Raw genomic sequence first — 13,473 nt, 5'->3', positions numbered from 1 at the left:
CAAGGTGACATCAATATATTAATGATACCATATGTAATTACTATTGGGATGATGCATGTTGCATAGTCTTTTTCTGAAATGCACATGTCAAAACTCTTGCCTGCAATGTGGAATATGTTGCTTAAACCTAAATAACATGCTCATCATTATTCTTGTGTTGCTTAATGTTTTGTCCTTCTTTTTGATAGCTTTTTGATAGATTACGAGATGAGCAACCAGAATTTAAAGAGAAAATTGTTCCAGTTGCTAGTGATCTTACAGAAGTGGCTATGGCCCTTAGTGAGGAAGACAAGAAGAATATTCTAAATTATGTTAATATTGTATTTCATTGTGCTGCTACTGTACGATTCAATGAAATCCTACGGTCAGTATGTTTTAATTAAAACCAATACTATTTCTAATACTTTTGGTGTAATTTCTGGATTTTGTAAACTTAAAGAGAAAAAAAATGTATTACTTTGTCAAGCCTTAATGTCTTGGCCCAGAAGAAGAATGAATGTATTAATTTGTATTTAATACATAGGCAGTCTTCACTTAGCAATCACAGTTAGGACCAGCAATTCCATCACTAAAACATGCAGAGTGAAAAATCATAGGACCACACCTGACTTATGAATGCAGTTTCTCCTGGTCCAGTTGCATTTTTTAAGCAAATCAATACTTTAAATGCAGCATCACATGACCATAACTTAAACTTCCTGCTGGTTTTCCCATTGACTTTTTGTTGGCAGCTGTCTATGAAAGTTGCAAATGGTGACCATAAAATACTGCAACCATTTTAAATGCATATTGATTGCCAAGCCCCTGAATTGCAATCATGTGATCAGGCATCTGCAATAGCCTAACTTCAAGGAACAATTATAAATCTCCTTGTTCAGCACTCATAATTGGTTGCTAAGTGTAGACTACCTGTACTTTCTACTGTTTCTAAGACTTATACAGTACATGCTTCATTGGTCATTGAATTAAAGAATATGACAATTTCTAATTTTGAATTTAAGTTTGTCTCAGAAAAAAATGTTTGAATTTGTTATTTATGTGCTTTGTTTTTGCACTAGGCATTTTCTTTTCACAGCTGTTATTCATGGCACAAAGACATCAGCTCTTACGATTTTTTCTTTTACTTCAACAGGGATGCTGTTCAGCTCAATGTAATTGCAACACAACAGCTTCTCCTCTTGGCTCAGAAAATGAAGAATCTAGATGTGTTTGTCCATGTTTCAACAGCATTTGCATATTGCAATCGAAAACACATTGAGGAAGTTGTTTATCCACCTCCTGTTGATCCTAAGAAATTAATAGATTCCTTAGAGTATGTATTATTTATTATTTTTCCTCTTCTATAATTTCTTTTGATAATATCAGAATATGATGATGATCATGATGATAAGAGTTGAGATTTAATTTAAGATAATTTTTGGTTTGAATTAACTCTAGATATAGTTGCTTAATACTTTCACTAATATTTTACAATGAACTTGCATATTTAGATAAAAGGGGTTAGAATAGATCCTAGCTTTCTTAGAAGAAGTTCTTTTGGATTTAAAGCTCTTTTGATCCAGCCTGCAGGTGGAAAGGCAAAATACAATTTTTGTAGATTTTCTCTTTTAAACCTTATCTAAGTAGTCTTTGACTAACAATGATTTATTTAATGACTGTTTAGTGTTACCATGGCACTGGGAAAAGTGATTTATGACCTTGCACTTACCCATTGCCTCTTCCCCACAGTCATATGATCAAAATTTGGGCACTTGTTTACAGCATTCCGGGACCATGTGATCATCATTTGCAACTTTCCCCCCTAGCTTCTGGCAAGCAGTCACTGGGTGAAGCAACATTTGCTTAATTACTGCATGCTTTATATAATCATATAGTGATTTCCTTAACAACCTTGGCAAAAAAGATAATAAAATCAGGAGAAACTCACTTGGAAATGTATTTATTTATTAATAAATAAGGGGATACTCAAATATGTTCATAAGTTGATGACTACTATACCCTGTGAAAATCTGCTCCAGTATATTGGTTTGTATGGAAGACAAAACTGTTGCTGGAAATTTCAGAGGGAAAAGAGTTTTCTTTTCTGCTTGTCTAGAGTGAAATTCTGGACCAAAGCTTGTTGTTCTTATTTTTAGCTAGAAATTTGGTGATAAATTGCATTATAATTGTTAATAAATACACTCTTCTTGAGGTGTGATAACATTTCAGTTAGAATGAATGACCTGCTTTTAAATTTGGAGGGTCTTAATGAAATTACGCTTTTCAGCTGTTCCTTTTAGTATGACTTTTCCCCTAGCCCCATTTGCTATGCACTAAGACTGAAGTTCAGGCATAACTTCATTGTTTGTGGCTTATTTTGTGGCTTATTGAAATAAATGGAAGTGAGTTAACATGATTACATTTTCAGGTTGGTTTCAGTAGATTTGAAGAATATCCAAGACTGCAATTCTCTGTATTTAGGACTAAGCTTGTGTTGTAAAGTTAATCAGACTTTATTTTGAATAGAACTTCTAGAATTGTACTCTTAATACAGATTCAGTCCACTATTAATGATATAAACAGTGGCATAAGAAATTAGATTTTTGTTCCAAGAAATTATTAATTGCATCTACTAGTTTGTTTGTTTGTTTGTTTGTTTGTTTGTTTGTTTATTGATTCATTCATTTATTCATTCATTCAATTTTTCTGTTGCCCTTCTCCTTAGACTCAGGGCGGCTTACAACATGTTAGCAACAGCACTTTTTAACAGAGTCAGCATATTGCCCCCACAATCTGGGTCCTCATTTTACCCACCTCGGAAGCATGGAAGGCTAAGTCAACCTTAGCATCAACTTTTTTGATGCTAATTTTCATCATAATAGAATGGAACTAAAAACCAGTGCCTCAAAAATGACAACTCTTAAATTTAAAACAGCTTGATTAAGCCTCTTCTAGTAAAATATGTCCTTTTGAATCCATTTTCTAATGTAGAGTATAAAGAGATGAGTTTAACTACTCATAAGTGGACCTGTTATTAGATTTTTTAGCAAAAAATGCTTTTACCTTTAAAGTGCTTTAATTCTGAAATAAAAAAAACTACCTTAATTTAGTTGTTAGGAAATAAAGCATTGAAATGCATTTTAAGTTATGATACCATGAGATTTTCAAAGAAGCTCTAGGTATATAACTGTAAATGAACACATAAATATTATAAATATATGAATGCAAATGCGTCTTTTAGGTGTTGATATAATTACTGGAATGAAACACTGGAATAGTCTGAAAGATTACGGAAAAACAAAAAAATAGTGAGGTTAAAATTTCCACATGTTTATATAGTCCAGAACAGGATAGATCGGGTCTATTTCTTTGTGCAGTTCATTTATTGATACAAATAAAAAGCTGAATTTTCTATGCCGTAGTCGATAACCTATCTGAGAAACTGGTATATCATCCCTGCAGAGATAAGATTGGCCCCCATTATGACTCTCTTTCTTAAAGGTCTGATGATGTTCTGCCAACAGGACTGGGAACCTCAGAATTATATATGGAGCCCTTCAAGTGGTTCATCTGATTATTTTTGCCGAGGGGAGGGGGTATTAGTTTTTGCATTGGGGTTTTATCCTTCTAAACTTCCCCGAGTTACTGAGAGTGAGTTAGGCAGCCATTTAAAATTTCTTTAAATAAATAAGAAACTTGTTATTAGATATTTTGTGCTGGTTGGACATTTGAAAATAGTTATACTTTATAAGTTAATATATTTTATTTTTCAGGTGGATGGATGATGGTCTATTAAATGATATTACGCCAAAACTAATTGGAGATAGACCCAATACATACACATATACAAAAGCCTTAGCAGAATACATTGTACAGCAGGAGGGTACAAAATTAAATATTGCCATTGTGAGACCATCAATTGTCGGTGCCAGTTGGAAGGAGCCTTTCCCTGTAAGTCAGTTTTTTATTATTTTTTCTTTATAAATATTTTGTAATTATTAACTTCTTGAATCTTGAGCTATCTTTATTGTTCAGACATTGAAAAGAATTACATGAAAAGTTAGATGTAGAATGGCTGGCCTGTCTATGCTTTCTACCTTAAATTTCTTTGTGAAGGAAAATCATGTGATTGTGTGGTTCTTTGTTGATCCAAGCTATAAGAGGGATATAAAAAACTGCCTTACTTAATTTTGGATCATTGATCCTTCCAGGTTAACATTATCTCTGTTGACTGTTGGGAGTCCTCAGAAATTCTCACTTGGGTTTTCTTTAATGTTTACTTGAGGAAACGGGGGATCAAACTTGGTATTTCTACATGAAAAGCAAGTATCTGCCTGTAAATTATAGCTTCTCCTCATGATGGATATAGCAACTGGGCATGGCTATTTCCATCTGCTCTCTGATTGGACTGATTCTGTCAAAGCTGTCCAGCTCATACCCCTGTTACTATGCTTGACATCTTTTTCACTCAGTTGCTTAGCGAGGACGGTTGTGTAGGTTTCTTCTGTATGTATTGACTGGTGACTGGAAGCTATAACAACTGTGCAGCTTTGCATTTCTTTGAACTATATTACAGTCTACGGTGGTGTTTTGCAACCTTTTTTCTTCAGGGGAACCCTTTGGTGTCATCAGATTTCTGGCGGAATCCTGGTTGAAAAACACTGCATTAAACTGTACATCCTGAAGCTGAAATAGAATTCTTTTATTGGCCAAGTGTGATTGAACACACAAGGAATTTGTCTTTGGTGCATATGTTCTCAGTGTACATAAAAAAAGATACATTTGTCAAGAATTATGAGGTACAACACGGTGTGTCTGAGAAACACATCATGCCATCCCGAACCTTCATTTAGATGATGCCTTTAAATAGCTTTTAAATAGTTGGAAGGCTTTGGTGTTTGTTTGAAAGCCGTTTGAAATCGGCACTTGTGGTGGCCATTTTAAAATTGCCGGCTGCCATTTTAGGTGCTCAAGAAATTTGGAGTGTTCCATTCTGGCTGAAAGGGACTGCTAGTACTTTAAAACAAATTGCAGCAGCAAGGAAAAGATTCTAGGAGTAATATTTCTCCCTGTAAAATACTTGAACACTAGTGTGCTTTAGTGAGTTACTGATTCCTCCTATACAAGCTAAAGCTACCATAGCTGCTAATTTACATAAAATATTAGTGCTGATGAGCAACACCATAACAAGGACCTAGACAAAATACTTGATAAGATGGTCACTAGGGCCTGGCCCAGACAACAGCATCGTCAATACTGCAAGATCAGCCACTGGTATAGATTCCAGGGTCATCAGGGGGCATTAATTCGACCCTGGATTCTATTGTGCCTAATTCTGATTGCCAACTATGGGGCTCAGAGGCAATTTTTCTACCTCTCTGAAGTAACTATTATCGATAGGTCAAATTGCACTACATAGCCAGAGGCCACCTTCACTCCAACAGCTGTGGATCTTAGGACCATGGAAGACTCCAGATCAATTATATCTGATCACATGCAGGCCATAATGACAGAGGCTGTTCACTAGGGCATTGTGGCCAGTCTTCAGCAGTTGAGACAGTAAGGCCAAGGGAACTCTGGTGGCATACACAATAACAGAGGAGGTACGAAGTATCTTCCTTATCGGGAATGGGATATGGACCAGGGATCCAAACACTGATCAAGACGATAAGTCTCAACATTCTGCAACAGAGGAAAACACTGATATGTGGAGGAAAAAAGCATTCTACCTGAGCAAACTTTGGCCATGTCTGTTTCCCATTCAACTGTTCAGGCCCTTGCTACATAAAGCAAAGATGACCACCAATACCATCTGACACTGACGAACAGGTGGTCAAAGACTTGACAGATCCTCTGTTTTTGGAGCAAACATCAGAAGCAGCACTTCATCATCTAGCTTCCCCGGGATCCAGCTGAATCTTTACGCCCTGAGGATCGTCACTATGAGCAGTCACTACAGTGGGCCCACCAGGTGGCATGGACAATTTACATGTCAACTATGATGTCATTTTTCTCCAAAACATCACTTACCTGGCTTTGCCAGCTGCAGGAGCGAATGCCTCTGGAAGATATATGACTGCGACATGACATAAATAGGTTCATTTTAGCAGCCCTATTAAGTGCAGACATTGAATTCTGCAAGGTGTGCAATTAAATCCATCGGCATTTCAGTACCGCTCGCTGTCTTTTATGGCTTAAGAACTGGCAAGCAGATGCTTGCCACAAGTGGCGATTAGCTACGTCTGCCTTTGCGGGACATCATCTTTTTGGAGAATGTTTGGAACATCTCCTGACTGAAACTAAGCACCATAGGAAAATCCTCCCTTCTGTTACCAGGAGTCCTGATAGACCATCATCTTACATTAAAACTACAAATCATATGGTTCAGGTGGGATGTCTCAACAGTCACAAGGATTTTATAGGCAGAGACCTCACCAACGCCAAGACCAGACTGAAGGGGGCCACACATTTAGAGCTAAACTCTATACCACGTTACTCCCATTGTTACCATGCTGGCCTGTAGCTCCGTGGTAACCATGCACATTGATGGAAAAAACAACTACAGGATACCCTGCTTTTGTTTTGGAGACAAAATCTCAAGAATGCTAACTTGGGGCCTAAGACTAAGGATGTGGATGGAAATAACTGGTTCGCCCATGATCCGCATTTTCTTTTTTACCCTAGGCCTGCAGCTGGAACTTATTACATCATTTGTTTTAGTTCCCCTTTTTACTACTCTTTGCATTTCTATCTTCTTGGGACCTGTGTTGACTCCATTGACTCTACCTGTGCTGGAAAGAGTGACTTGGAAGAATGGGAAAGCTGGGGGGGGGGTGAGAGCTGGAGGGGCCCCCTCCCGCTGAGTGTGTAAACAGAAGCAGGTGTGGGCCCATCCATAGCCCCTGGCTTGGTATGAATGTTGGACAGGCCCTTCGCAGAGGAAGGAGGCTGGGGGTGGGGCCGATGGAATTTCTGGGGGGTGGGAGAGTCAGAGCATTATGGTTTTGACTGGGAGAAGCAGGTATGGTGGGAGCCGAGGGGTAGGCCGCTCACAGGGAACCAGAACTCGCTATCGAACAGTGATTCCTTGTTTCAGCCCAGACTTTGCTCCAGCAAGCTCAACCTGTATAGCTGGTGACAGGGTAGTCAGGACCCTGGCCTCGGGCTGCTGCTGCTGAATGCCAGGTTAATTGTTAACAAAAACCCCTCTTCTGGGATTTACTCTTGGATGAGAGAGCAGGATCCCTGCTCCTGAGATTGTTGGGTATGAGTCTCTCCTATTGAGGTTGGACCTAGGGGTTCAGTTGGATTTGTTGCTAATGTACTTGCCTCCAAGCTGCGTTGCAACAGCCCTGCCTGCACTGCTCAAGGCGGTAGCTGGGCTGGCGGCGGTGTTCCCCATACTTATGGTCCTGGGGGACTTCAATTTGCTGTCGCTCAGTGGCTCCTCAGAGGCAGAACAGCAGTTCCATGACAACCATGGACCTGGCCCAGGTAATAAAAGGGCCGACTCATGCTTGACATGTTTCTCTCAGGGCAATGGAGTCATGATCTGATGTTAAGGGGTATAGACATCTTTTCCCTTGTCAAGGTCAGATAACATTACTTGTTACAGCTAGACTTTAGGACACCAATCCTCCACTGCAGGGAGGTGGAGCCGATTTGGTAGTTCCGCCCTGACGCCTAATGGACCCAGAAGTGCTTCAGAGGGCACTTGGCATAACTGACTCACTTGTCCACAATCCAGTGGAGTCCCTGGTGATGGCCACGAATAGGGCCACATTGGGGACACTAAACCGGATTGTGTCTTTGCGACCTCTCCGCGGCAGTGGATCCAGGAGAGCTCCTTGGTTTACTGAGGAGCTCCAGGAAATGAAACTCCAGAAGAGACATCTAGAGCAGCACTAGAGGGCCAGTAAATCTGAATCTGATTGGATACTGTTAAGATCCTTTATTAGGACTTATCATTTGTCATTTCTTGTCTATAAATTTCTTTTCTAAAAAAGCACATTCTTTAACCATATGAAATATTTCAGATATAAATGTAAATGATACAATATTAGATATTGGAACATTCGATTTAAAAAGTTTTATTAAAACACAATTTAATACAAAATATTTCATTATTCATTATGGTTGTTTCTCAACAGGGATGGATTGATAACTTTAATGGACCTAGTGGCCTTTTTATTGCTGTAAGTAACAAATAAATAAAGGGGGGGTTTTCCTCTTAAAAACTGGATTGATTTGAAATGGTTTTCTTAATGTGTTTTTTTTTTAAATTTTAAGGCAGGAAAAGGAATTCTTAGAACAATGAGAGCCTCAAATAATGCAGTTGCCGATCTTATTCCTGTAGATGTAGTCATCAATGCAACGATAGCTGCTGCTTGGTACTCAGGAGTTAATAGGTATAACAGGTGACAATTATTTTTTTATACAGGAAAAAGCAATAGTTATATATTAAATTTTATAAGCTTAAATTTCCACAAATATTGATTTTATTTGTGTTTGCTTTTTACCCCCGTTAGGTTCCTTGAACAGGTCTAGCCCTTAATAACAAGTGCAGTTCTCCACAGTCCCTCTGAGTTACTCATCACACCGACTTATCATTAGCCTGAAATTCATGACTGATTTCTGAGGTCATAAATTGAGCTATAATGCAATATCATGGAGTGTATGATCTTTGATTGTTCTGAACATAAGTGATTGTTCTGAACACAACGCTTGTTCAGACACGCTTGAATTTATGACAGCGCTCTTTCTTTGAAGATAATTCTGAACATTTATTTCTTTGTTTATTTATGAGATATATGTACTATCCCGGTTTGTTACAGTTCTAGAAAGCTTATATCATAGATGACAAACCTTTTTTTTTTGTTTGCTTGCCTACACCCATTTCCTCCTCCCCATGCATGCGCACAACCCTGCCCCCATGCATGCGTACAGGCCTCGCTGAGGCCTGGGATGATGAAAAATGGCCTAATGGGCAAACCGGAAGTTTGGAAAAACAAACTTCCAGTTTGCCTGTTGGGCCTTTTTGCACTCCGGAGGCTTCAAGGAAACTTCCTGTGGGTGAAACGGCCTTCCTCAAGGCCAAAAATCTGACATAGGGCACCTCTGGCATGCATGCCATAGGTTCGCCATCACTGGCTTATAGAATACAGCCTTGATTGGCAACTTTGCAGCAGGTTTGAAAATATACCGCCAAGCATGAGTTGAGAATCACAGCCTCCTCTTAAACCCTAACTTTTGTAAATTAAAAAACTCAGAGGCATGTATTTTCTCTAGTTGTTTTTTCTCCTGCCTCTCTGAAAAGATGGCCATGCATCAAAATTTCTATTCTGTCTTTCCTTGAGGATCCTAATCCCATTGGATTATGTTGAAAACATAATATTAACTGATTGTTTGGCTGCTGCTTTATATTTCTGTTGCTCTACCTTTTTTATAATTATTCAGTCAATTTTCTGCTATTCTGATTCTCTTTGTTTTTGTTTTTGACTGTGCCTAAATTGTTTTATTCTGAGAGGAATGATATAGGGGAAAAATGTAATCCTTTTTTTTTCAGGCCAAGAAATATTATGGTATACAACTGTACAACCGGTGGCTCTAATCCCTTTCATTGGGGTGAAGTTGGTAGGCCTCTTTTTTTCCTGTCATAATTAGTTCATTTTAAGAATAGCTTACATAGATAACTTTGTATCAAGTTAGACTCAGGTGGAACTACTTTTATAAATAGCAGTGGTTCTCCTTAATTCTGCTATATTTTCTATCTGGATACATTTGAAGGACTTTTTTTGTTTTTGCTCTTTCTGTCAGTAGATGATCTAGTTCGGAGTTCAACTTTAAAATGTACACAACTGACTTAAAGTTGTATACTTATTGATTTGTTATGTGTACAGATAGTCCTCAATTTAACAATAGTTAATGACCTTTCAAAATTACAACGGCACTGAAAAAAAGCGACTTACTGTATGACCATTTTCCACATTGCAATATCCACATGATCATGTGATTTACAACCAGATGCTTAACAAATGGTTTATATTTATGAAGGTTGTAGTGTCCCAGGGTCATGTGAACATATTTTGTGACCTTCTGACAAGCAAAGTCAATGGTGGAGCCAGATTCACTTAACAACTGGGTTACTAATTTAACAACTGGTAATTCAATAAATCTGGCAATAAAAGTTGTAAAATGACAATAAGAGTAATTGTCTCAGAAAAATTCTCTCTTAGCAACATAGATTCTAGGCTCAATTATGGTCATAAATTGAGGACTATTTGTATTTTTAACTATACTTGATTGAATAAAACCTAGGAGTGGAAAAACTTTAGTATTTGATCAGTATTAAACCAATGTGGGTGAATCACATAGCTGCATGTTTAGTAGGAAATACAAGGTTACAAAAGCTTTATTTGCCTGTGTACATATTGCAGTTCACAGGTATAGTAACAATAACCTTAAGAGTCTATAAAACTAAGCCAATTTGCATATTGTATAAAAGTCACAGAACTTTATTTTTCTGATACAAATGCACTGATACAGACCCAATTTTTGGAACAGCGTTTGCGTATCTGTGGCTTTACTTAGCATTTCAGTTATGATGTATGGCATTTCTGATTAGGACATATTTATTACAAAACAATTCTAAAGCACAAGAAATATGCTTTGAGACTGCATCATATTTGTTGATGTGCCTTTCATATCAGGAAGCTGAGGGGAAAAGTGAAATTTTACTTCTGTTCCATTAGTTCCATCATGTTCTGCCACTGTATTATGCTGAAATTTATACTATCGCTGCCATCTATCCCATCATCAAATATTTGAGATTTAGCTTACTGTTTTAGTTTCTAACTTTTCAGACTCCATGGCGTATATTGATTTTGTATTTTCCAGAAGTCATTCGAAACTTAAGTAATTGTCTAATCTATGCATTAGCCTAGACCACGGGTTCCCAACTTTTTCTATACCCACACCCCTAGAACAATTCTGATATATTCTTGCACCCCGTACCAAAGTAAATAATTGTATATATAAATCTATGCATATACACTATAATTTTGAAATTTCTAAATCCAAGGTTTTGCACCTTCTGGAATATCATCTCGCACCCCCAATTGGGAACGCCTGGCCTAGAAGTAATCTCTCTGATTTACAGTTCTTTGGTTAGATTTTAATAGTGGTAAAAAGGAAGCTTGTATTTTTTTCCACCAATTTCTTTCTTTCTTTAGGAAAGTAATTGGCTGGCTTTATTAATTAAGATTAAGGTAGAGAAAGCATCAGTTCAGATCCTTAAAGACAGTATCTATTATATTTAGTGAGTTTGTTAATTTTTACTTGAATTTATTACTTAGTATATCTTAATTTTGAAATATTGCTTTAATGTAACATGCTTGGGTCTTGTATAATTATGTAAACTATAGGAAGTTAATCCAAGAAACTCTTTTCTCATTTATTCACAGATTTAGTAAGTAAAAATGAGAAAAGGGGTTTGTGTGTTAAAAAGTAATGTTTACGTATGCAAACTGGGCCAATGAGAAAGTTTTGTAATTTTATGGCTTAATTGAATAAAATATTTTCACTTTGTTAGTTAATGAAGTATATGTTGGAAATAATGCGGTTTAAATCAGTGGGAATAGTGCTATCTGTTGTGATGTCCGTGGAAGTCCAGTACATTTACAAGGTTATTGTCAAAGCTGTTACACAACTTTTCTTTCTTAGAATACCATGTAATATCCACTTTCAAGAGGAATCCTCTCGAACAGGCCTTCAGACGGCCCAATGTAAATCTAACATCCAATCACCTTTTATATCACTACTGGATTGCTGTAAGCCATAAGGCCCCAGCATTCCTGTATGATATCTACCTCAGGATTACAGGAAGAAACCCAAGGTAATGGTGACTAGCTCTGCTTTGTGTTCCTCTGGTTATTTACAACCCATGCTTACACAATTAACACCTTTTTTCTTTTTTGTAATGATGGAATGTTAAATCCATAGATGTGTTCGAATCCAAGTCTGCTGTTTTCCGGCAACAGTGAAAATGGTGCAGTATGGAGTAGTTAACCCACTAAGATGTCTAGAGATGATTGGATTTATTCTTTGAACAAGAGCTACTCAGAACTTTTTTGACCCTTATTTTTCCTACAGAATGTTACCTAAATTTGATATTCAAGAGGAATCCTTTAGAACAAGCAATCAGGCGTCCCAATCTTAAACTCCAGTCCAACCCCTTTATTCATCATTATTGGACTACAGTTGGTCACATACTTCCTGCGTTCTTATACGATGTTGTTCTCAGGTTGACAGGTCAGAAACCGTGGTAAGAAAGAAAGGGCTAATTTTTTGCTAAAAATGATGGAAGCTTAAGCTTGGTGGCAGTTTAGAATCAATGGCATGAGCTTTTTACCTTAGATTTACTAATGGAAAAACCAACAATAACAATAAAAGAGTTGGATATTTGTAGGGTTTGTGGCTGGTTGACATTTGCTTTATTTGAGTCATTGGTCTACGTCACACAGTTACTACGCTTTTCAAATTATCCTACTCTAGCATTGTTATTGAAAATTATAAGCTAAAATGAATGGGGAGGGGAAGGGTATAGAAGTATTGAAACTGTGGTACACATGGTTTCTTTAACGAATTTAGATAATTTAGGACATATTTTCTATCACCATCATTTGGCTTATAATTCTTTTAGCTGAAGAATTTTTTTAAGTGGGCAAAATATATACTTTTACTGCTCAAATCTGCATATCTTTTCTCTATCTTAACATTTTAAAATGGCAACTTTTTCAAGTTTTCGTTCGCAGAATTGCTGCTCAAAGTGCACAGCTTCCACTCCCTAAAGTCTGAAGGAACAGAAGATATGTCATTATTATTTCAGTCATTTAGTATTTGGATAGGAGAAGGAAACTATATATCTGTATCTGTAAATATAAATACACTTAAATGCACACATACCAAGTCAAAAATTGTAGGTATGTGTATGTGCATGTACCTATGAGAAAATGAATATGTCTTTGGGAACTCTCATCATTTCTCTTACAGCATTAACATACTATTCCAAAAGTTAGAAATAATTTTAGCAGACACACTTCTTACTTTTTTGCCATAACAATTTAGGCAATAGTTCATTTGTTCCATGGTATAGGCAGCAAGCAAAAGCAATTAAATAAGCCTATAATATTTTCCCAAGTCCATAAATAGCAATGTTACTAATTGTACACTTCAGAAAAACTTTCCCATAAAGGATACTGAGCCCTTGCTTGTACCATTGTTGTCTGTTTTGAAGTCTTCTCTACATTCATAGAGGAAATAACTTTTTTTCTATTCCCAGAAGCTCTTGTCTCTCCCCCCCCCACGAAGCTCTTATCTCTCTTTCCCTCCCCCCAGCCATTGTGTAATACAACTTTCAGACTTTAATACTCATGTTTTAATATACTGTATTTGAACTCTAAAACATACTGTAGTAGGTGACATCACCTGGATGAC

General features: G+C 37.2%; 1 protein-coding gene across 4 annotated transcripts in view; it reads left to right on the top strand.

Moving 5' to 3' along the window:
• Nucleotides 1-13,473, top strand: part of FAR1 (fatty acyl-CoA reductase 1) — a 56,450-nt gene that overhangs the window by 30,401 nt on the left and 12,576 nt on the right. The window contains exons 3-9 of one of the 4 annotated variants that reach the window (XM_070762744.1): nucleotides 189-364; nucleotides 1,133-1,312; nucleotides 3,753-3,930; nucleotides 8,130-8,174; nucleotides 8,269-8,387; nucleotides 9,545-9,612; nucleotides 11,701-11,872. In XM_070762744.1, coding sequence (XP_070618845.1) covers nucleotides 189-364; nucleotides 1,133-1,312; nucleotides 3,753-3,930; nucleotides 8,130-8,174; nucleotides 8,269-8,387; nucleotides 9,545-9,612; nucleotides 11,701-11,872 — 938 coding nt within the window. Of the gene's footprint in view, nucleotides 1-188; nucleotides 365-1,132; nucleotides 1,313-3,752; nucleotides 3,931-8,129; nucleotides 8,175-8,268; nucleotides 8,397-9,544; nucleotides 9,613-11,700; nucleotides 11,873-12,129; nucleotides 12,302-13,473 lie in introns of all 4 variants that reach the window. The other 3 variants (XM_070762750.1, XM_070762740.1, XM_070762733.1) reach the window with 3 other exon arrangements.

Source organism: Erythrolamprus reginae, chromosome 1 (assembly GCF_031021105.1).
Source record: "Erythrolamprus reginae isolate rEryReg1 chromosome 1, rEryReg1.hap1, whole genome shotgun sequence".
In the NCBI taxonomy this organism is placed as follows: domain Eukaryota; kingdom Metazoa; phylum Chordata; class Lepidosauria; order Squamata; family Dipsadidae; genus Erythrolamprus; species Erythrolamprus reginae.
Note: the sequence above shows the minus strand (reverse complement) of the source record. Positions and strands in the feature narration are given on the sequence as shown.